This window comes from Diabrotica virgifera, chromosome 8, assembly GCF_917563875.1.
Source record: "Diabrotica virgifera virgifera chromosome 8, PGI_DIABVI_V3a".
In the NCBI taxonomy this organism is placed as follows: Eukaryota; Metazoa; Arthropoda; class Insecta; order Coleoptera; family Chrysomelidae; genus Diabrotica; species Diabrotica virgifera.
In genome coordinates, this window is record NC_065450.1 from 202145165 (window position 1) to 202171173 (window position 26009).

Genomic DNA, 26009 nt, shown 5'->3' on the forward strand with positions numbered 1-26009 from the left:
TGTCAGATTTAACTAAAATGTCATGTCACTAAAATGTATATTATCACGGACTTACCTTTTTTTATATCATTTGTGACGCACTGAAAAATGCTCATGAAAAGAAGCATATATTCTTTTTCATCGTGTTCAACGTGTTTTTTACACTTTTGTGTTTTGACGTTTATCCCATAACCTTGAAAAGTTTTCGTTGTTATTAATTATTTTTCTACATCTCTATCACGTTTACGATGTTTCTTCAACGTTTTGACGTTTTTTTGACACCTCCTCGATGATTTTCCAAATCTTTTGACGCAATTTCGACACTTTTTCGATTATTTTGACAGTTTTTACACTATTTTCACCCTTTTGCCATTTTCACAACGATTTTGACGCTACTGACGTTTTTTGTTGTCGCTTTTAAACTTTTTAGAAGTTTCTGGTGGTTGTTACTTATTTTTTGCTCTTTGCACGTTTTTTAGACGCTTTTGTAACGAAGCTTTCAACGCTTTTGTACTCATTTTCGATGTTTTCTGCTGTTTGATAATGATTTTGGCGATTTCACAAACGGTTTCCACACATTTAACCTGTTAAAAATTCATTTTCAGCCTTTTCAACGTGTTTTATACACTTTTTCGATGCCTTTTAGAAGTGATTTTGACGATTGTGACGTTTTAGGATACGTTCTTACGCTTTCAATGTTTTTAAGTTGTTTCGACGTTTTTTTGTTCCACGCCCTTGAAAAGTTTTCGATGTTATCAATTCCTTTTCTACATACATATTTAACGTGTTTTCGACGTTTCTTCTATGTTGTGACGTTTGTTCTGACACCTCTTCGATTCTTTTTTCAAGCTCTTAATGCAGTCTGGACGATTTTTCGATAGTTTTTCGATCATTTTAACAGTTTTTACACTATTTCGATGTTTAAACAACGATTTTGACGCTTCCGTTTTTTCGTCACTTTTTTGACACATTTTGTACGCTTTCTCAAAGTTTCTCCAACGCTCTGGACGTTTTCGTGGCACATTTAAACTTTTGATGCTTTTTCAGCGCATCTGTGAAGATTTTCCGTTTAGTTGGTCGAAAGATTTCGAGATCTTTTCGTCGGTTTTAAGCCTTTTATGTAACTTTTTCGCCTCTTGTTTCGCTTTTCTTACAATTTTTCAATGTTATTTACACTTTTTCAATTTTTTCGGCGCTTTTCCAAGTATTTTGCTCTTCTTAGACGCTCTTCCAAAGACTTTGAGATGGTTTCGTCGGTTTTTAAACCATTTTTGAAACTTTTTCGGCTGAATGGCAGCATACTATTATTTCTACCAGCCGCGTTCGTGGATGTTTAAATATGATAAGTGCGTGATATCCTTATAGGCCCTCACTCTATGTTAGTTATGTTTATTATAACCTTTCCAATGCCATATAATTCAAAATAAAATGTCTCTTAGTAAAAAGTGTCTTTGTAGATTCCTGAGTCTGGCTCAAAACAAAATCGAAAAACTGCCCATTCCCGTATCATCGCCGACAAAAAAGGGACACAAGCGAAAACACTCGAACCCTTCAGACCAAAAGTACTCCTGCCCAGTGCTGGAAGAACTGTACCTGCAGGACAACAGACTGGATCACATACCTGAAGCAATATTTAAACTGCCCTCGTTAGTCACTCTAGTCATATCGAACAATAAGTTACAGCAACTGCCCTACGAAATGTGGGTAGCACCTAAGCTGAAGGAGATGAACGCCGCTTTTAATTTGATCCGGGAGCTACCGTCTAGCCCTATAGAGGTAAGAATAGAACTTTTACAGAATCTACTTTGAAATAGGTTACGATGTTGGTTTTAAAATTTGTAATTGTTACCTTTTGTTGATTGTAATTTTTTCGTTACATAGCTTTTGAAGCATTACGACTCTTTTCTTCATTTTTAAACGGCCTTTTCTATGCTTTTTAACGTTTTTCTTTGTTTTAGACGTTTTTCCACCGATTTAGAAAGTATTTCTGTTTTTCCAATTACTATGACGTCTTTTCGATGCAGTCGAAGCTTTTTCGCCGCTTGTAGAATTCACTTAAATTTGACACTCTCTTAACTGCCATCAAAGTTTTTGACCTTGTTTTCAAGCTTTTCAACACTATTCAGATGCTTCTTGCAGTTTTTTCGACATTCTTTTAACCGTTTCCAAATCGAAATCTTTTGTCATTGTTTTGAAGCTTTTTTCGATGTTCCTAAAGTTTTAGTTGCCAATTTTCTAAGTCGTTTGAAGTCTTCCAAACGCTTTTCCACGCACTTCCAATTTGTTTGACCTTCGTGTAGTCCATGTGGTGAGACCGCTCCCGTCTGAAAAAATTTCTGATTCGGTTTCTTTGTGAATTTCTATTCAAAAATGTTCCCTTTAAAGAAATCTGAAGGGTGCCGGCCGTAATTTTTGGGCAGAATTTGTTTGAAGATTTTTTTTAAACAAATACAAAAGATCACCTTTTTTGACCCGAAATATTTTTTTAGATTTTTTGGGTCATGCTAAACAAGAAAGATATCTTGTGATTTTTCTCAAAAATTTGAGAAACAAAGGCTTAGAAACTCATATTTAAATTAGTATTTTTGAGGTTGCCAAGTACTTAAATTGTAGTTTAAACATGCATTTTCAAGATTCTGAAGACTGATCGGGTCTAACTTCAATTTACACCGTTGTTATTTAATTGTTAATTATGCGTATCCATCCGATTTTTTTGCCGGTGCGGCGCGCTCTATTTCAAAAATCTCCAATTTTCCTCCGAAAAGTATATTCTTTAGATTCTTTCGGACATTCTAAATAATAGTACATTGTTTACCGGGTAGGAAAAGCTTAACATTCCTGGACGACTGTGAAGATTGCTAAGTCGAGGCGCAAGCCGAGACGTAGCAACACAGAGTCCAGGAATGTGGCTTTTCCTACGAGGTAAACATACTATTTTTCCGCAAATCGTTTAAAATTCGACAGATATTGATTGATTAAAAAAAAACGCGATAATTTTATTCCCAAATAAATGGTGCTTTGAAATTCCTAATAAAATTACTTGGGTTACTATGGAAACGTATTGAGGTTGAATTGTCAAACTTGACGCTTATAAATTTAATTGCTGGTGTTCTCGAAAGTAAAATGATAAGTGATGATGAAATTTCCATTCCTGGGACTCCTCCAGAGCTGGTTGAGGCAGTGAATACTGCTTCATTAGAATTATTGCCAAAGAAATCAAGAGAAAAGTACGAAAATGCATACAGACGTTTTATGGATTTATGTAGAACACTAACAACTGTACGGAAATATCATTTCCTTACAGTAAGGAAATGACATTTCCTTACAGTAAGGAAGTCCTGACTTTTTCTTCAAGAAATTTTGACAGGAATGTCAAAATTTCCTGGCGATTTGCGGAAAAATAGGTTTCTTGTCATTTTTCTCAAAACTTAATAGTTTTAAAGTGATCAGCAATTTAAACCCAGAAAATCCGTATTTTCGCATTTTTCTGATTTTAAATCGCTTATAACTTTTAAACTATTAACTTTTTCGGAAAATAACGGAAAACCTATTTTATTTAGAATATCCCATATAATCTAAAAATTTTTTCGGAGGAAAATGGGAGATTTTTGAAATATAGCTCGCCGCACCGGCAAAAAAATCGTATGTACACGCATATTTAACAATTAAAAAACGACGGTCTAAATTAAGGTTAGACCCGATCACTCCGTAATCTTGAAAACGAATGTTTAAACTACAATTTAAGTACTTGGCAAGCTCAAAAATACTAATTTAAATATGAGTTTTTAAGCCTTGAAAATGCGTATTTTCGCATTTTTCAGATTTTAAATCGCCTATAACTCGAAAACTATCAATTTTTGAGAAAAATCAAAAGATACCTTTCTTGTTTATAATGACCCAAAAACCCTAAAAAAATATTTTTCGGGTCAAAAAAGGTGATCTTTTGTATTTGTTTAAAAAAATTGTTTACAATTTCTGCTCAAAAATTCCGCCCGGCTCCCTTCAGATTTAGTTAAAGGGGATATTTTTGAATATAATAGTAATCCACAAAGAAACCGAATCAGAAATTTTTTCAGACGGGAGCGGTCTCACCACATGGACTATTGTCGCTTTTACACTCTTTTTAATTTTAGACGCTCCTATATCTCTTTTTACGCTTTTCCAACAATTGTAATGCTTTTTTAACACTCTTTTTTAATACTCTTGGTCGTTTTCAACGCTTTTGATATATTTTTTGAACATTAATTATTAGAACTTTAGTTTATTATTTCGGCGCTTTTTCCATCTCTTGTTTTGTCGACACTTTTAAAACGCATTTTCCTTTCTTTTTTGCTTTTTACACTTTGTAAACATTATTTTGGCTATTTTCCAATAGTTTTGAAGGTCTTTTTATGTTTCCAATGGTTTCAATCTTTTTACGATGCTTTCGAATCTTTTTCGATAAAATCACTCAAACAAAACAGCTTTCAAATTATTTCAAATTACATGCCGCTTAATTCCCATTTAAAATTATCTTACTTTACGAATTTCTATGTTTTCTGAATATTTTTAAACGCATTTGACGTTTTTTATTCATTCGACACTTATTTGTGAATTGTTATAAGCTTCTTCGCAGATTTTGAAACATGTTTCCAAAAGCTTCTGACGATTTTTCGATGCTTGGGAGCTTTGGACGCGTTTAGAACGCTGTTGACCTTTTTGGGCCTTTTAATGTGTTTTAATGCTTAAGATAGCTTGTTTGTATGTTTTTCTGAGCTTTTGGTGTTTTTTCGTGCCTGCTAACACTTTTATGACATATTTTCAGTACTTTGGCGCCATTTTACCGCTTTTGGCGCTTCTTGGACGATCTTTTAACGCTTATATTTTGTCGTTGATTTTTGAGACATTTTTTGACGCTTTTCAATTGTTTGGAATTTATATTTCACTTCCACTAACTTTTAGCTACTTCCACTTTAACTTTAACTTTAAGTTTTAGCCACTTCCACTAACTTTCTTAATCAAACTGTTATTTACATGCGTTGCCGATCAGCTTCTTTTAAACTTAATTCAACAACCTACTATTATTGTAATGAAGAAATTATTTATTTCCAGAGTAAAGAAGATCTAGATAAGATGAGCGTAAGTTCTAGCGACAGCCAATTATCTAGCCACGCAGAACAAGATTCAGAATCTGAACTATCAGATTTTGATGTCGAAACAAAATTGAATTTGAGCGACGATGGAGTGCAAGCTGTAAAATACAGAAAGAAGGAGAGATCTTACGTGTACGTAGTGGATTTTTTCTTATACATGTAATATAGTTATGCTCTGCTTTTAAACCATGAGTAATTCAAATTTACCGCGCCGTAATGCATGTTTGTAATTGGTCAGCATCAGGCAAGTTTACTCCACTGTTATGGAATTTTGAGACTATTGGCATTTAATAGGTTAATTAAGTTATATCGGCGATTTTTTGTGTTTTCTGCGTTATTCCCTTAATTTTTAGATTTTTAGTCTGCTTTTTGAAGTTATACTTCTTTAGGCGCGATTGAGATTGAGGGTGAATTTATATTGATCTGCGCGCATGCGCACACCGACAGTTTGGTATTAGTCTTTATACGGGCTCTGATTGGGTGTTGAAATGATCTGTCAATAATTGTTCAATATGGAGGTTATCGGTAAACAAAAATGTTGTATAATATATTAGTTTTTATTGTTGTGAGGACAGAAATAAAATCAAATTTATAATTATAGTGACTTTTTAAATAGTTTTGAAAAGCCACAGGTACGTAATTCTAAATGTTTCAGTTGTATTTCAATAAAAAATTATCTTCATACCTATTTGGAAAATGTAAAAAAAAATAATGTACTTACCTAGTACTTGCTATGCTATACCCCTAGTAGGCAATGCTTTAATTTACATAATCTGAGTACGAACAAACTTTCTACAAATTTTCATCTAATGTATCGTTTTCTTACTCTATATATTGTTGTATTTTAATTCGACAAAAATCAAACTAATAAAAATTCATATAAACAAAATGTCAAAAAGTTGTTCAGTTTGTGTATATTCCCACATGACGTATACGCGAAGGTGGTGCAGTTTGAAATCGCTTCGACTCTCGTACGGCGGGATACACGGGAAGTAGGTTCAAGCCCAATGCAAGTTATATAATTTTTTTATTTTTTTTTTATAGATTTTATGATTGTAAGTATATTATTATATATTTTTTTTTCAGAAAATACGTATGTATTTAATTAAAATTTTTTGCCAACAATTATTGTTCAGAAATCATTTGTGGCATTTTTCAATGTGTTTGTGTGTGTTTTATTCTTTTATTTTTTTAATTTTTTTTATTGTTTTAATAAAAATTTTTGGAAAGTAGTAGAGAAACTGTTTAAAGTATATTGATTTCGTTGAAATCATATAATAGAAGTATAACTTCTTACGTACGTACAAAGTACACACATTATTTTTTTATATAAAACACATTTGTGTTTAGAACTCTTTAGCGACGTATTATGCTTTGTTTTTAAACCAGGGCCTAGATTCTGTGCACTGTAGATATCTACATGTCGCTTTCTATCGATATTTGAATATCAAAATATTTGAATTTTTAGCTTTAATTGAATTATTTTCTAGTTTTGCTAGGTTATACTCTAATTGATAAACTAGAGCAAAACTAGAAAATAATTCAATTAAAGCTAAAAATTCATATATTTTGATATTCAAATATCGATAGAAAGCGACATGTAGATATCTACAGTGCACGGAATCTAGGCCCAGGAGTAAACTAATAATACGTCGCTAAAGAGTTCTAAAAACAACTGTTTTTATATAAAAGCAGACTAAAAGTCTAAAAATTAAAGGAATAACGCAAAAAACACAAAAATCATGTAACTTAATTAACCTAGAAAATGCCAATAATATCAAAAGTTCATCAATAATGTCATTAGTGTCAAAATTTCACAACAGTGAAGTAGACAGAGACATGTTAACAATAGACCAGGCTAGGGGTATGCCACTCAATGCATCGGGGTGTAACGCCAATATTAAGTACAGTGGTCTAGCTATCTGTCTGTCGTGCGAGTGTGAGCGTATCTACCAAGAGGTGTGAGTAATGGAACGACACAGACACAGAGGCGGCGGCCTTCATATGCTAGAGAGAGAAAGCTAAGCGCTGGTAGAGAGAGATAGATAGACCACCGACCCGAACTGCTCCGCGTTACGCTATTTTTCGGAGCTGGCCTAATCTATGTGTTATTATATCTATGGGAGTAGACTTGTCTGAAGTTGGACCAATTACAAACAAGCATTACGGCGCGGTAAATTTGAATTACTCCTCCTGGTTTAAAATCAGAGTATAGTTATAGTATAATATAATATTTATGAATTACCATGGAAGGCCGATATGATCAACCAATGTATTTGGTGATTTTTTCTAGTGACCTTCTTGGGTGTGAATCTGTCTTTTTAGTTTACTCCTCCTGGTTTAGAAACAAGGTATAGCAATCCTATTTATTTGACGGTTCTGACGTCACTAACAAATTCATGAAAGAAAATTACCTTAATTTAATAATTTGTATCAAAATTAAAAAAAAAACCCAAAAATTGTATTATTAGATAAAAATTGATACAATTTTTTTACCAATGTTTTTAATTTTTAAAATTTTTATTATCAAAACTTCATCATTATCAGTAGACACTACCATCACAAATTTGTTTTGTGATACAACTGTCAATTTGTTTGACATTGACAGTTGACAGATACAAAATTTAAATGTTTTCGTTTTGTATTTTTGTATATTAACAACACTTTTTTGAACTTTCTTGAAATATCTACAAGATTTTATTCATAATTTAAAATGTCTAACGAGGCTCAAGACGAATCTGAATACAATGGAACAACTGAAGCAAATTGTATTTCCAAATATCGTAATTACATGGACAGTTTGAGAATATTACAGAATAGGCTGAGGAAAATACACACAGAAATGTCCAAAACAAAAGTTTCTGTGATGCAAATAGAAGATACACTGAAAACTTTTGATGGTTTCTCCGCAGAAAATATTCAAGATATTCTAGACAATACAGCACAGCAAAAATAAATATTAAATTTGGTGTTCATATTCATAATGGCAGCTGTAGAATAAGATGAAATATTTAGTATAATTTGTGAGTTAAGTTTAAGTGTATTTATGTTGGTGATTTGTTTAGTAATAAATAAATGTTTATATAAAAATAAGAATCATTTCACACTGGTTAAATTGTTCAATATTCTTTTTTTACTTCAACTTTTTGGAAGGTATTGTTACCTCTTTTTGGCTTTTTTTTTGGGAAAATCTTCCATCCCTTTTCTCATTCAAAAACTTGTTTTTATTCCCCCTTGTTTTGCAGTGATATGCTCTCTTTATGTCCCAAGATGATGTTCTGTTTGTATTTTACAGTCATATGGACTTAGTAAAGCATCACATTTGGAACAAAAGCGTAGAAGTAACAGAGCAGATCCTTCACAATGACGACACATCTACTGAAGCCTCCTCCCAACTCTCTTCGCTCAACCTGGCTCACAATCTCTTCACCAGCATTCCCGTAGTCATTCCTTGCTTGGCGGTGAACCTCACCAGGCTCAACATGGCGTTCAATTCTCTGAGATCAATGTCACATATCACTAGTTACCCAAGTTCGCTCAAACAACTTGACCTGAGCCATAACCAGATCACTGTGTGGCCCAGTTTGCCTCAAATTGAGGCCCAGGATAATATGGAGTTGGCCAATTTGGCATGCTACATGAATACTACTGCTTTTAGGGGAAAGACACCAGATGTTGTCAGTAAGTACTTTAAGGTGAAATTAAATAATAAATAATTACACTTTTATAAAAAACATTTTTTTTATAATAAAACATTTTTACTATTTATAGGAGAGAATATAAAATAATTTGACGATATAAAATGCTTAACCTGTATATTAACGACATCGTCACCTGCTTCTCTAACACTTCTGCTCTCTTATTCGCTGATGATCTTAAATGTTATCAAATCATTAATAATCAAGATGATGCAATATCATTGCAATCAGATTTAGATAATTTAGCCAACTGGTGTCTTGATAATGGGATGGATTTGAATGTCAACAAATGTCACATTATCCGGTTTTGTCGGAATCATCATTTATCAGTATTTAATTATACCATAAATGATCAATTATTGGATACGGTAGACTCAATTAAAGATTTAGGTGTTGTTCTTGATTCCTCTCTGAGCTTTAACCATCACATCAACAATATTACTCAAAGATCCATGAAAATGCTTGGCTTTGTTAAAAGGACAACTCGTGATTTCACGAACGTGTTCGCTATTAAAATGCTCTATTGTTCTTTAGTCAGGATGCACCTTGTCTACTGTTCTCCAGTTTGGTCCCCACATTATTTACACCTCAAGAACAAACTTGATAGTGTTTTCTTCAACATAATTTTCTTAGATATATTGGGTTCAAAAAACACATCAATTATAATTATACAGATATGGAATGATTTTTGAATATCTCTTCTCTGGATGTCCGTAGGAAGCATAAAGATCTTACAGTATTGTTTAATATTATCAATGGCATATACTACTGCCCTGAACTCCTTGCTAAAATATTGTTGTTTGTTCCACCACGATCAACAAGACAAATTCAAACCTTTCATATTTTTTTTCATAGATATAATTACTCATATTTTACGTTTGTTCCTGGAACACTAAGACTTGCTAACTCCCTAGGTGACCTTTTACTTTTTGGTAACTCTGTTGATGTTTTTAAGAACCATTTAACCAAATTAAATATTTAGCAATGCCATAACCTTGTTATTTGTTAGTAATTAATGTTTTGTAATTATTTTTCTTTGTCATGTCTTTTTAAATGTTTTGTACTCTCTCATTTTATTCTTATATATTCAACACTGTAATTATCAATATCTTATTAATGTATTACCGAATTGGGCTTGCCCATATAAATAAAATAAATAAATAAAATTCCAAAAATTACACTATAATAAAAAAGTACTTTTTATAATAACACGGTTTTGTTATATAAAGGACACAACATGTTTCGAAAGAATAAAATATGAATTTTAGTAGGTGTATTAACTGTTAAATTATAATTTCAAAAATTACACTAGTATAAAAAAGTACTTTTTATAATACCACGGTTGTTTAAAATGGTATATTAATTAACTTATTAAATATGAATTTTAAGTATATCAACTTTTAATTATTTATTAAAAAAAGATACGCAACAGCTGTGTTCGAACTAGGGAACTCTCGATCTGCAGTCTAATGCCACTGACCCACCATCAATTTGTAGATATCGATTTATTAACGTACTTTAAAATATCATTGCATTAGTCACATTTTTAAAATAGTTTGAAATAAAAAAAAATGATTTATCCATACAGTGTGATTGGTCAGTGGGGTAAAGCTTTGTAAATCCGTTATAAGTAATAGATAGTAATAAAAGTTAATAACAAAAATTGTAGCCAACTTTGATTACAGATTGATAATCAGCAATCGTAAATTGTCAGTTTTAGACAATAGGGCTTTTCATCAATTGTCATTTGTTTCGAGCTTCTGCCATGTGTCACATGATATTAATATATCTCCGTCATATGTCTTTGGTGTGTATCATTGGTATATACCAATAACGTGTGACGTAGATATATTAATATTATGTGACACATGACAGAAGCTCGAAACAAATGACTGTGAATGAAAAGCCCTATTCAGTCATGGCTTGCCTAAAATTTGGATAGATTTAGACCCATAATTAATAATTTGCTCTGAAAAACGAAAATATCTCGAAAACTAATAAATTTAGACATAGCGAATGTTATATAAAAATTAAAGTACGGTAATGGTACTTTTCGATAGTGATATAAAATACAGGGTGTTTCATTTAAAATTACTGAGAAAATAATGTACTTGCGTTTTGACTCACCCTGTATTCAATATAAAGAAAATTAGCAATATCGATTATTTGTGAAAATTTTGACAATAAATAAAAAAATATGGCATTAATAAACCATTGCCATTGTGCTTATTTCTATTTATACAGGGAGTTAAACTTGTTACAATTTTCATATAAAATTGGTTATCTTATAACTTTGTAAATACCCTGTATAACATACTAAACCTTTATATTTTTGTAATGGGGAAGGTAAGATTTTAAATATAAAATAAAATACAGGGTGTTCCATTTAAAAAAACATAACTTTGATCTGTTACTATTTTATCGAACACCCTGTAACATTCTAACTAATTTTGTAATGTGAAGTTCAAAGTTGGCTACAATTTTTGTTATTAAATTTTTTTGCTATCTATTACTATAACGGATCTACGGAGCGAATGATTGATATTGCTAATTTTCTTTATATCAAATACAGGGTGAGTCAAAACGCAAGTACATTATTTTCTCAGTAATTTTAAATGGAACACCCTGTATTTTATCAATATCACTTATGGATCACTATTGAAAAGTACCATTACCGTACTTTAATTTTTAGATAACATTCTCTATGTCTAAAATTGATTAGTTTTTGAGATATTTTCATTTTTCAATGGACCAGTAGCGTGGCCACCCAAATCACCAGAATTTAATAAACTGGACTGATTTTTTTGGGGTTATGTTAACAATGAAGTTTATAAAATACCTCCAACAACAAGGGATGAGATGAAAAATAGAATATGTGTATTTCAATGTGTTAATTGTAGAATAAGTAGCTCATTCAATGATGGTTTTTAGGCGTGCATACATGTGTTAGGGGGTAATTTTGAACACCTTATGTAATTAAATATTAAAAATATTTTACTAAAAGTAGCTTCTAATTTTTTCAAACCTTTTTTTTTGCAAAGTGTGTTACTGATAAATTATTTTTCGTTCTTTATTTGTTACATTGTTACATTTGCATACAAAAGTAGTGTTTAATTGTCTTCACAAAATGTTGTATTTTGTGTTTGTGTGTTTTTTTGTAAAATTTATTACTAATTGTCTTTCTTTATTTGTTACATTTACATAAAAAAGTAGTTTTTAATTGTTTAAAAAATGGTGCATATTATGGTTGTGTTTTTTTTGTAAAATGTATTACTAATAAATTATTTTTAGGTATTTCTTTATTTGCTACATTATTACATTGATTACCGGATTGATAATCAGTAATCGTCAATAGGTATTTTCATCGATTGTCATTTGTTTCGAGCTTCTGTCAGATGTTGTATAATCTGTGTATAATATTAATATAACACAGATTATACGACATATGACAGGAGCTCGAAACAAATGATGTTAATGAAAAGCCCTATTGTCAATTCAGTCATGACTTACTTAAAATTTAGATAAATTTAGACACTTAAACTAATTTGCTCTGAAAAATTAAAATATCTCGAAAACTAATAAATTTGGACATAGGGAATGTTATATAAAAATTAAAGTACGGTAATGTTACTTTTCAATAATGATATAAAATACAGGGTGTTCCATTTAACATTACTGAGAAAATAATATACTTGCGTTTTGACTCACCCTGTATTTGATATAAAGAAAATTAGCAATGTCAATAATTCCGGAAAATTTTGACAATAAATAAAAAAATATGGCATTAATAAACCATTGCTGTTGTGCTTATTTTTATTTATACAGGGAGTTGAACTTTTACGATTTTCATACAAAATTGGTCATAACTTTGTAAATACCCTGTATAACATAACAAACCTTTATATTTTTGTGATGGAGAGGCTAACAGAATTTCGAATATAAAATAAAATATGGGGTGTTCCATTAAAAAACATAAGTTTGGTCTGCCACTGTGTTATTGAACAACCTGTAACATTTTAACTAATTTTGTAATGTGAAGCTCAAAGTTGGCTACAATTTTTGTTATTAACTTTTATTCCTTTTTTTGTTTCTTTGAGAAGTATTCGTTTTTACTATTGGGACGATATCCTACAACAAATAGAGTAGTAAGGACGGCGAGAGACGGTTCCCCAATAGGAAGACGATCAGTGGGAAGACCACGAAAAAGATGGAATGACAACTTACTGGAGGCACATTGAAAAACAGGCAGAGTAATGTTTATATAAAAAGAAGAAGAATTTTTATTCCTATTTATTAATATAGCGGATCTATTGAGCTTTACTCCACTAATCAATCACCCTGCATATTCGAACACTTTGCTACAACCCATTTTTTTCTTTGGTAGTCATCTTTTACCTACCACTTTTATTTTATGTTACAACTGACTACTTGTTCTTTGTCATTGAAAATGTTGTTTATTTCAGTACGAAGACAACCAGGTCGATCACTAAGACACAGTGTACTACATTCTGTATGTTCTCACAGAAGGCATCTGAGGTTAGACAACTTAAGGACACTAATACTAGCAGACAATCAGCTGACCAGGATACAGCTAGCCACAGATGATGATGGCGACATTAGCAGCACTGACGATGAAGATCTTGAAAGAGTAAGTCTTCCAATACAATATACAGTCCCTGCTCAATTTATTAGACTCAGCCGAGAAATATCAGTTTTTTTAATTTCAAGCACCTTGAAGTATCTTCAAAGTGATACGGAACTGCTAAATGGGTTAAATAACAATTACTTAATAATCATGCTACATAATTAAGCTAAAAATGGTAAATTTTTTTTATTGAATTGTGAAAACTTGATTGATGTCAATAGAATGGGCTAAAAGTATGCAATGAGTCGACTTTTTTCAAATTTAGTTGTTTCAGTTAAATTACTGATTGGTGTTCAATTTTCGTAAAATTTGCAGTGGTGAGTGTTAATATTGTTCTAATGTTGTTTCAAGTTTTCACAATTCAATCAAAAACTTTCACCATTTTTAACTTTAATTATGTAGAACAATTATTAAGTAATTATTATTTAACCCATTCAGCAGTTTCGTATGACTTTGAGCATACTTTTAAGGTGTTTCATATGAAAAAAAACTGATATTTTTAGGGTGAGTCTAATAAATTGAGCAGGGACTGTAAGTTGGTGTATTTATTACTGTTTGTTTGCAAGCCAGATGGCAAATTTTAGAAGCCATGGAGGTGTTACCAAGGAAATGGACCAATAAGTTTTCAATTTAAAAATCTTTTAGTAATATGTTAATATTTTTAAATATTATTAATGTTGCTATTAGAATTGAAAACTTGATCTTTCATTTGCCAGATGACGCTAGTCACCTAATCCATTCACGTCAGTTGCGGTGTGGGGGATAAACTCTCGTTGTTGGTCGCTTAGAGTATGGAGCAGCAGGCCTACGTCTCTCCGATGAGACTCCAATAAGAGTCGAAAATCGTCGATTCAGAGTGCTGGACTGCGCTCCGCATTCTAAGTGAAAAATAAGATTGTTTTGCCTTCGCATTGCAACTGAATAAAAATGGAATTTTTATTTTATTTTTACACTTTTTTATGTTTACTATTTAAAATATACTTTTAGGCTCTTCAGATGAAATTTCTGTGCGTAAATATCGATTGAGTACATACTCATCAGGTCTCCTACCAAGTGAATCCCAACTCGTCAGTCTGGCCATTCAATTTGTAACAACTATTAAGGTTAAAGCAAACGCTGAAATATAATACAACATTGTGTAGCACCATAAACAGCTATAACAATTTCAAGCTGTCATTTGCTGTCTATAAATTAAATGTTTGTACTGAGTTCTCAACGCTGTTTGTAACATATCATGTTTCCTTTATAGGGATCCCAAATTGGCAAATCTCGGTTGATGTTTCCAAATCTGTCTATGCTAGATATCAGTAACAACAATTTGAAGGAGATCCCACCGAATATTAACGACCTGAACAATCTCTCAGTTTTGAACATTAGCGGTAATCTGGGTAAGTTTTTTGTTAATTTTAAATCTTCATAATAATACACTGGGGTGCAAAATTAACCGGACACCTTAAAAATGGGTCATTTTTGATGTCTCAAATTTCCTGAACCTGCCGTCCGATTTAAGTGATTTTTTAAATATATTATAGCCTTATTCTTTAACAATACCGCTGTAATAGTATTGTTGCTAAACAGTTAAATTTTCATTGTATACCGGGTGTACCAATCAAACTCTGTTTTTTTCTCAAAGTTCGCATCATCCGGTGGAATATTCTAGCATTTATAAAATACTGAAATTAAAATCCAACTATAGCCTCATGTTTTATCAACATTTTGTTTTTTGATTCATTCGCTTATGTTGAATAATAAAAAAGTTATGTTGAATAATAAGAAAGTTAGGTACTTTTACAACTAGCCATGTTTTTAATTAATACACAGTGTTTTTAAATAAGTATGGCAAACTTTAAAGGGTAATTCTGCATGAAAGAATAATGACAGTTTGCTTTATAAATGCTTCCCGAGTCCGTGAATGCTTCGTTTCCGAGATAGGGGGTTTTGAAATTTTTCTTACAAACTGACGATTTATTTATTGCTTTAAAACCGGTTGAGATATGCAAATGAAATTTGCTGGGTTTTAAGACGTAGTTATTGTACATTTTTCATGTACAAGTAAGAATTTAATATTCACCATTGGCTCATACGGATAATGTGACGGCTCATATTACCCATATGCGCGCCAATGGCTAATTGTTAAAGTACCTAGCATTTTTACGGTCCAACATAAGCGAAGGAATCAAAAAACAGAATGTTGAGAAAACATGAGGCTATATTTGGGTTTTAATTTGAGTATTTTATAAATGCTAGAATATTCCACAGGGTGATGCGAAGTTTGAGAAAAAAAACACAGTTTCATTGGTACATCCGGTATACAATGAAAATGTACCTGTTTAGCAACAATATAATTTCAGCGATATTGTTAAAGAATAAGGTTATAACATATTTAGACCAGGGCGCATCTGTAAAAATATTAGTACATTTGGACGTTGAGAGGTGACTCAAATTTTTTTGCAGAAATTGCTTGAAAATAACTCAAATAATAATATTTGAGTTATCCTCCCTCTCAAAAAGGTCCGGAACATTGTTTAAATAATTAAAATGTCAAAAAATGAAGGAAAAATTTGATGTTTTTCTTGGTTTTTTGATTATAACTTTAAAAGTATTCATTTCCGAGAAAAGTTTTACTGACATAAAAGTTGTGTAACTAAATTTCCTACAACATAAAATTAGTTGAAAATTTTAAAAATAGTCACCCTTGTTGCAAAATAGCAATAATTGCGAAAAAAACACACAAAAACAAGTATTCGAACTTTACGTTTTTCAACCATTTATGCTACACTTAGGATGTTCATAATTCACCCAGAAAAACTATATGATACAGTAAAACAATACTGTAAATTTCATTAAGATCGGTTGAACAGATTTTGCAAAATAAATTTTGAAATCCAGCTTTCGCAAAAAAAAACATTTTTTCAAAATGTCACAGGACTGAAAATAAGGCAGATAGCAGGTTGAAATTTTTTTTGCTTATAGAAGTGTACTGTAACTTTCATTTGCAATTTGCAAAAGTCAAATCGATTAACTACCACGACGTCAGGAATTTTTTTAAATAAACATTAATTATTGGTGCTACGCGCAGGACAGCTGATAGTTTGCTCTGATTAGACATTCCAATGACCTTTTATAAATATTGATACATTTTAATTTTTATTACATTTTGATATAAATAAATAAATTTGTTTATTGCAAAATAAAAACACATACTCTATCTTTTGAAATAACACTTTTTGTAGCAAAAACTTTCTTTGTTCATATATTCTAACTTAGAGAATAAAAGTTTATTATTTTTAGACATATGCAATTGTTTAAACAATATTTCACAAACCATAATAAAATTAGTTTGATTTTTGTGGAATTACAATATTAAAATACAACAAAATATAGAGTAAGAAAATAATATATTAGATAAAGATTGGAAGAAATTTTGGTGGAAATCAACTTGTGTGAATCGAACACCGCTGTCCTGCGCGTAGCACCAAAAATTAATATTTATTTTAAAAATTTGCTGACGCCGTGGTAATTAATCGATTTTAATTTTGAAAATTGCAAATGAAAGGTACAGTACACCTCTATAAGCAAAAAAAAAATTCAACTTGCTATCTGCTTTATTTTCAGTCCTGTGACATTTTGAAAAAATGAATTTTTTTTGCGAAAGCTGGATTGCAAAATTTATTTTGCAAAATCTGTTGAACCGATCTTAATAAAATTTCCAGTATTGTTTTACTGTATCATAAAGTTTTTCTGGGTAAAACATGAAGGTCCTAAGTGTAGCGTAAATGGTTGAAAAACGTAAAATGCGAATACTTGTTTTTGTATGTTTTTTTCGCAATTATGGCTATTTTGCAACAAGTGTAACTATTTTTTTAAATTTCTAGCCAATTCTATATTGTAGGAAATTTAATTACGCAACTTTTATGTCAGTACAACTTTTCTCAGAAATGCATAATTTTAAAGTTATAATCAAAAAACCAATAAAAAAATCGAATTTTCCTTCATATTTTGACATTTTGATTATTTAAACAATATTCCGGACCATTTTGAGCGGGAGGATAACTCAAATAATATTATTTGAGTTATTTTTAAGCAATTTCTGCAAAAAAATTTGAGTCACCTTTCAGCATCCATCTCAAAACAGATGCGCCCTAGACTAATTAATAAATCACTTAAATCGGACAACAGGTTTAGAAAATTCGAGACATCAAAAATGACCAATTTTTAAGGTGTCCGGTTAATTTTGCACCCCGGTGTATTTGTAAACCTTAACAGTATCTTTAATATCAGTGCAACTAAGTGAAAAATATGATTTCAAAACGAAAAACAAGTTATTATCACAAAATTAATATGTAAAGAATTTATTTAGATCTAAATATTAACTTATTCTTCTTCCTTATTAACAAATCCCTCTTACTATCATAGTTGTAGAGTTTCATTTTTTGTTGCATGGTTTCAGATTTTTTTGAACAAACTGTGGGACATAGTCATGTACCTTCTTGAGGTCGATAAATGCTAAATATCTGGTCTATTTTTGTCCATTAATTTTTCTAGAAAAAGAAAATCCAGCTACAATATCTTCACACATCTTCCTTTAAGATTTTTCCATGTTTTTTAAAACATGGTAAATAGTGATGGTAATATTATTTACCATTAAAGCCTTCTTTACCATTGAATATTTAGACCTTAAGGGGATGACATAGTTTCGGCTCCAATGCTGTTTAAATGGGATTCAATTTTTTCGAATCCTGAGAAAACTAATAAGTAATTTTAAAAAATTTAAACGCAGAATGAAAGATTACGTTCTTACCGTGGGCCGAAATTCCCTGAAAACTTCTGTAATGTTTATTTTAATAAGTTACACATGTGAAAAACTAAGAGAAAATGCAGTGTGATTTTTAATTTCAAATATATCATTCAAAATAAACTTTTTATTTATTTTAAAGGGACTTTCGGTCCTTGATAATAATTTAGTCTTTCAATCTGCGTTTAAATTTTTTTAAATATGTATTAGTTTTTTCATGATTCAAAAAAAATGGACACCCTGTCCGTGGTGATATTTTCCAAATCGAACATTCGCTATGTTTGTCATACAACGCACCGAGTCAAATAGAATATGTGACAAGACAGTGACAATTTTAAATATTTGACGTGGCATCGGGAATATTTTGAGTTGTTGATTAAATAATATTGATAGTGTATTTGATAAATAATTGATTTAAGATGTGAACTTAATAAAAAGTTTTTTATTGTTTATTATTTATGGAAGACCTAAGCAGAGAATATAGCAGGATATATTCTGTAATGCAAGTATTTTGTTGATAAAGATGTTCAAAATTGTAAGCGTTCCATAGTAACAATATATTATTAAAAAATCACTTTTCCTCTTTTCTCGATTGAGTATTAGTTTTTGTTGCACAGTATAGAAATTATTACAACCACTGAATACATAGTTAGTGAAAAAATTATCAGTAGTAATTCCACAAGAGCTTTAAAATTCTGCGAAAAAACTGTTCAAAACCAAAATTTTATTGTAATTTATTTATGTAAGTACAAAATTAGTACAATTAAACACACAGTTGTTATAAATATTTCACGGTTGAAAGTCATCACTTTTATAATTTTTAAAACATTAATTGTCATTAATGTCACTGAATGTATTTTTTCGTAGCAACGAAGGGCATCTGACGTAATATACTTGACGACGGGAAATTATCAAAAATTATCGATTTAATTTAGATTTCTGTAGCTTTCTATTGGTCAGAATCTCCTATGAATCATATTCAAAATAATCATATTAATTAACTGGATTAATGATGCAATTATACAAGTAACAGTTATCCAAGACAATTCAAAAGCCCTCTCTTTAAAGTTAATGATGACATTTGTCAAGTAATGTTTACATATCCATACCAGTGAGAATTTTACTATGGCCCTCAGACAAACATCTACTTAATATCCTTGGTACAGACAGTGGCGTAGCTAGCGTGGGTGACACCCGGGGCGGTAATCGATGGTGTCACCCCAAATCCTAAAAATAAAGATTGTTAAAATCAACGAAAATCCGATAAATGTATGTTTTGAATAACGAAAAAATTAAGAATTATAGTTAACGAAACTGCAGTAAATAGTATATCATCATCATCTTCTAACCGCTATCGTCCACTGCTGAACATAGGCCTCTTTTAAGTTTCTCCATGTCTCCCTATCTTGAGCTACCACTATCTAGTTCCCGGCAGTTCTATATAACAGTTTATTTACTTTTTTGGTTTACACTATGTGAATGAATTAAAATATTTTTTTTTTGCTTTACTAGCGACAAACTCTGAAATTACATTTTCTATATTTATGTTTTGTGTTGCTTCATGTTCGATAGTTAATCATCATCCAGCCTTAAAAGTCCACTGCTGAACATAGGCCTCCTCCCCTCATTTCCAACCCCATCTATCCTGCGCCGCTCTGATCCAGTTAAGTTGTCTGTCCATCTTGTAGGCGGTCGACCGACGCTTCTCTTGGCCTCCATTCCAGTAACCTCTTCGTCCATCTCCCATCTGTCGTTCTGGCTATGTGTCCTGCCCATCTCCACTTCAACCTGGCTATCCTTTCGATGACGTCAGTCACCTTTGTTCTCCTGATTTCTTCGTTTTTGATTTTGTCTCGCAGAGTTATTTCTAACATTGACCACTCCATTCTCCTTACATTGACCGCTCCGTTCGATAGTTAATAAACCTAGGTTATTTAGCCTTGTTGACGTCATTGTTTCTCGTAAGTAATTCTTGATTGATTTTAGCTTCCCAAAACTTCTATCACATGAAGCAACCGATACAAAACATTCCAACATAATATTATCTTTTTGAAGTTCTGCTCGAAGTGTAAGTCCTATATAGGTAGCTAACTCACCATCCATTCGTTTTCTACGTCGAATTAGTTTTTAGGTGGAAATGTCGTTGTCCTCATATTTCGTCGTGGCAAAATCTATGTATTACTATAAACTCCCATGCGTGGTGAAAGTCGCTTAACAGATGTTTTGCTGTGTTTAATAAGCACTTCCTAGCAGCTAATGGAAACATATAAAAAACTTAAAAAATTGCTTCTACAGTAGTTCTGAAAAATGTTACACAAGATGTGTTTTGTGCAAAAGAGTGCTGGCCACATAAATTAATTAAATGATCAATAGATCCGAAGAAAATGGCCTTTTTGATTTTTGCTTTAATAATAGCTTGTATTCCTCCATGTACGCCGCTCATAACAGCTGCATTATCGTATCCCTGTGAACAGCACTTCATAATATTTCTACACCATCAATTTCAAGTTTCTTGAGAATTTCGTTACTTAGATCAACTTAGATTGACTGCTTTTTTCCTTTTAACAGAAAAAAATCCAAGAAATGCCTCTGACCTCGACTTCTCTTGGTTTCGTCACAGTATAAAGAGGAACAGTAAAATCTCTTCTATGTAGGCACTTTGACCTCAAGGAGTACTAAGTACTACCGGCAGAGTTCGCAATTGGTATTTCACCAGTGGTGGATGCGGGTTTTCCCTGTTAACCTGTACGTTTCTACGCGACCAGCAATGCGAGAGTGGTGCAATGCGCCTTTTTTACTTCTTACTTCTTTACTTTACGATTTTACTTCCAATTTTTCGGAGAGGAGTTCTACCGTCCCTCTTTATACTGTGGTTTAGTGTGTTCACAAAATAACATCGAACTTTAGATTGATACGTGAGTAAAGTCACAAATTAACGATTTATTCTTTTGTGATCGGGCCTCTCGGGTGTCACCCCTAACGGGGTGACACCCGGGGCGGACCGCCCCACCCTAGCTACGCCACTGGGTGCAGAAATAATTAAATTCATTATGAAACATTTTTACCTGTTTCTTAAATAAGTAATTTGTAAATAAAACAATTAAAGGTCACTGCACCTATTTGTTTCAGAATAGAAAAGATACAAATAAAAAATATCTCAATCTATCAACACATGAGATGTATTAGACCAATAAATGACCGTTTTGGAGTGTAATTTCCAGAGGCAACTCCGAATTGCATGAAAATTTGGATTTAGGTTCTACTTACCCTCCACTTCAAAGTTGAATTTGTGCCGTTGGTTGCTTTTACTTGGGGGGTGACATTTACACCTTCTCGGGGGGTGAAAAACGCGTGTTTAAAATAAGGCCGGAAATGGATAAATTGACTTATTTTAAGCACCTTTTGCCCTATAAAGTTTTTTACGTAAGTCAATACTTTTCGAGTTATTCGCGATTTAAAATGTTGATTTTTCGACAAAAAAACTACGTTTTCGGACCGTTTTTTCCCAAATAACTCAAAAAGTAAATATTTTATCGGAAAAAAATGTATGGCAAAAGTGTAGCCTATTAAAAAACGAAAAAAATGGTGTACCAGTAAAGTCTACAAATTGAGTAGAAGCAAAGTTGTAGCTCATGAAAAATACGTTCTTATTCGTCTAATTCCAAATCGAATAATTCAACGCGAAATAACCGAAGAAAGAAGCGTTTTTCGGGAAAACCCTATTAACATTTTTAAAGTATCGAAAAAAGCTTATTTCCTGTTTTTTTTTTACAAAAGTTTACAGCGTCAAAAATAAACGAGTTACATTGAAAAAAAAAGTTAGCACCTTTTTTTTTGGTAAAAAAAATCGTTAAAACCTCCCTCTATTTAGCACCCTAAATAAAATTTATCGTTTGGCTTTACCATCTATTTTAACTGTATGTGTATTGTTTATATGATCTGTAAGTTTGATTGGTTTGAAGTGCTCATTTTTGAAAACATTTGGTTTTATAGTAAAAAATAATTTTCTAAAAATTTTTGAAAAATTTCATTTTTTCAAAATAACTTAAAAAGTTTTAGTGATAAGAAAAATCTTAAAGGGTAAAAAAATGTAGGATTTGCTATTATAAATATGCTAGTTTCATTTTGTTTCTCCGTAAGACAAAAATTGGTTAAGATATGGCTGTTCAAATTTTGCATACACTCGTGATTAGTGACCCATTCAAGCTTTCTCAATTATAACCCTTTCAAAAATAAACACTTTAAACCGGTGACACTGACAGATCATATAAAAAATACATAGGTAAGTCAATTATTTGTAAAGCGGTAGCGATTAATTTCATTTGGGGAGCTAAACACAGCGAGATTTTCATGATTTTTTACAAAAAAAAAAGAGGACCAACTTTATTATGAGCGTAACTCGCTTATTTTTAATGCTAAAACTTCTGTTAACAATTAAAACAAAGCTTTTTATAAACACATTAAAAAAGTTTAAATGTGTTTTTCCCGAAAAGTGCTTAATTTTTCGGTGATTCCACCTTGAAATATTCGATTTGGAATTAGACGAATAAGAACGTATATTTCATGAGCTACAACTTTGTTTTTATTTGATTGATAGACTTTACTGATACACCATTTTTTGGGTTTTTTATAAGCTACACTTTTAATAAGAATATTTTTTTCGGTAGAATATTTACTTTTTGAGTTATTTGCGAAAAACCGTCTGAAAACTTAGTTTTTTTGTCGAAAAATCAATATTTTCAATGGCAAATAACTCGAAAAATATTGACTTACGTAAAAATTTTGTAGAACAAAAGTTGCTTAAAATCAGTCAATTTATTCATTTCCGGTCTTATTTTGAACGTATATTTTTTCACCCTCGAGAAGGGGTGACTGTCACCCCCCAAGTAAAAGCAACCAACGGCACAATTTCAACTTTGAAGTGGAGGGTAAGTAGAACCTAAATCCAAATTTTCATGCAATTCGGAGTTGCCCCTGAAAATTACACGGTATCGCCGAATTTCCCGTTCATTTACTGGGCTATATATCGTTAATTCTAAATGTAAATAATAACAAACCCACGTGTTAATTACCTCACCTAGTCACACGTTATAACTATTTATAGACATCAACGAACTCCCACCACAGATGGGCTTGCTGTCTCGGCTGTGGAACCTCAACACGCGCGGCACCAACCTTCAAGACCCGCTGAAGTCGATGATAGAAAGCAAAAAATACAAAACGATGGACATTATCGGCTACCTCAAGTCCGTTCTGGAAGACGCCAAACCCTACGCCAGGATGAAACTGATGATCGTCGGCGTCCAGGGCATCGGGAAGACCAGTTTATTGGAACAATTAAGGCAGGAAGGAGTGACGAGGCGCCGACCAGAGGTTAGAATCTTCTTACTGTTTTTAAAATTTAAAACAAGATTATAAGTATGTCAGATTGCAGCTGATCGCGTTGTTTTGAATTGAAGGTTATGTTACATAACTGTGTTATCATGTCATGGGTTGTAACATTTTATTATACACTGCTCGACACAAAATATGACTTTTTATTTTTAACAATGAAAATTATAATTACTTGTCTATTTTCTTCTGTCTGATGATTTTAATTAAGTAGATAGGAATAAATTTCAATTCATCGTTACTCTAATACTACTTTTAAAATATTTAAAGTTCTTCAAAATGATAATAATTTGTTATAATTTGAACCTTGTCTTTTTGTATCCTTTATTAATAGGGCTTTTCATTCAGTCATTTGTTTCGAGCTTATGTCGTATAATCCGTGTATATTTATATTATAGTATTTTTACTACAAAAACGTTATTACGTAGGTCAAAATGTTTGACGTAAGAGAACTGTCAAAACATTAGAATGTGACTTTTCATTATTGCTATGTTTATTATAAACACGGCAATAATGAAAAGTCACATTCTAATGTTTTGACAGTTCTCTTACGTCAAAAATGTTGACCTACGTAATAACGTTTTTGTAGTAAAAATACTATATACACAGATTATACTGCCTTATTCAAATAAAACACGGTATGTACAGCCAACTTAAAACCGAGAAATCGGCTCTCAAAGTTTTTTCTCGGGACTCTATATGTTTTGGGTACATTCCATGTCAAATCACTCAGGCAAAAAATTTTGGATCTCCGATTTGTCTGAAAATTGGTATATAGCTTCTGCGGGACGTAAAAATAAGATATTTAAGGTCAAAAAATCTTCTTCTTTTTTTCTCAAAATGTTATTTTATGCGATTTTACAGTTGTTTGGTGTTTATTTGAACAAATTTGCATTTTCTGTTGTAAAGTATCAATGAAAAACATAATATTTTAATAGAAAGGACTCAAAAATGTCATTATATGGCATTATAACAAGTTATTTTGAATCAAAACCAGTTTTTGATCAAATTCTATAGTGTAAAAAACGTTAAAATACCGTTTTCTACATTTTCCTCCATTCTTAAAATACATCATCATCGATTTGGTTGAAAATTTGCCCACAGATAGCCAAAATATAGGACTTTAAGCGGTTAGAAGGATTTGAATTATATTACAATACCAAAAAAGTTACATGTAGTAATATCAGACTCAAAAGTATATATTAGTCCAGTCGAGATAGCATTTGACCTTGAAGGCCGAGCTGCCCAAAATTTTATTTTTCTGATATTTAGGGGAGTCAATAGTAGAATAAATTTAAAATCACGAATGAATTCCTCCGTTACGTTAGCCGCCATCTTGATTTTAAAGGAGAACCTGTTTTGTTCAATATCTCCGCCATTTTTAACTTTTCGACAAAAATTGTAGGAACTGAAATTGTTCCAAATAAATCGTTTTTACAATTATTACAATTTCTTTTTAACAATTTTTGTCGTGAGGTCGATATTTTCGAGTTAATTGTACTTACAGTAGACGCCTATATTTTTGACTATAATATTGCATGTAACTTTTTTGGTATTGTAATATAATTCAAATCCTTCTCACCACTTAAAGTCCTATGATTTGTCTATATGTGGGCAAATTTTCAGCCAAATCGATTATGACGTATTTTGGAAATGGAGAAAAATGTAAAAACGGTATTTTAACGTTTTCTACACCATAAAATTTGATCAAAAGCTTGTTTTGAATCAAAGTAACTTGTTATAACGTCATATAATGACATTTTTGAGTCCTTTCTATTAAAATATTGTTTTTCATTGATACTTTAGGACAGAAAATGCAAATTTGTTTAAATAAACACCAAATGACTGTAAAATCGCATAAAATAACTTTTGAGAAAAAAAGAAGAAGAAGATTTTTTGACCAACCCTCCGTTACTCGCACACGGTGTGGGAGACCGGGCCTGTAAATAAATTCCTGTAACTCTGCTTGTAGTGGGGATTTTGAATGGCTACTTCGAATTCCTCTTCAGTGGTCAATCAACTGTGGGTAAAGTCAGTTCGCAGTGTAAAAAATAGTACTGTCCTTTTGTTATTACGCAACACGGTCCCGTACACCGTGTGTGAGTATTTGTGCACCAATTTTTGTGTTTGGATCACACATCGATATTTTTAATTAGTAAGGTAATTTAAGATCTTTTCCTTATTTTCAATGTTTATAGATTAGTTTATTTATATTTATATATATAAATATAAATATATAACTTACCCAGAACCATCAGAATGAGGTTTAGGGAGATATGTGGTTTACCAACAGAACAAGTACCAGTCGTAACACCAGGAACTTCAGATCGCTGTGCTGTTTGTGATTGGAAGAAAAATAGAAAAACAAA

At 31.6% G+C, this 26009-nt stretch overlaps 1 protein-coding gene and 1 long non-coding RNA gene across 4 annotated transcripts in view; one reads left to right on the plus strand and one right to left on the minus strand.

Moving 5' to 3' along the window:
• Nucleotides 1–26009, plus strand: part of LOC114327796 (leucine-rich repeat serine/threonine-protein kinase 1) — a 123450-nt gene that overhangs the window by 64834 nt on the left and 32607 nt on the right. For all 3 annotated transcript variants that reach the window (XM_050659613.1, XM_050659614.1, XM_050659615.1), the window contains 6 exons: nt 1437–1755; nt 5071–5243; nt 8407–8792; nt 13273–13457; nt 14704–14842; nt 23354–23622. In XM_050659613.1, coding sequence (XP_050515570.1) covers nt 1437–1755; nt 5071–5243; nt 8407–8792; nt 13273–13457; nt 14704–14842; nt 23354–23622 — 1471 coding nt within the window. The remainder of the gene's footprint in view (nt 1–1436; nt 1756–5070; nt 5244–8406; nt 8793–13272; nt 13458–14703; nt 14843–23353; nt 23623–26009) is intronic.
• On the minus strand, nt 18959–23433 carry LOC126890568 (uncharacterized). Its single transcript, XR_007700368.1, has 2 exons — nt 23327–23433; nt 18959–19476 (listed from the first exon to the last, which is right to left on the minus strand). It is a non-coding gene; the product is annotated as an uncharacterized LOC126890568 (long non-coding RNA).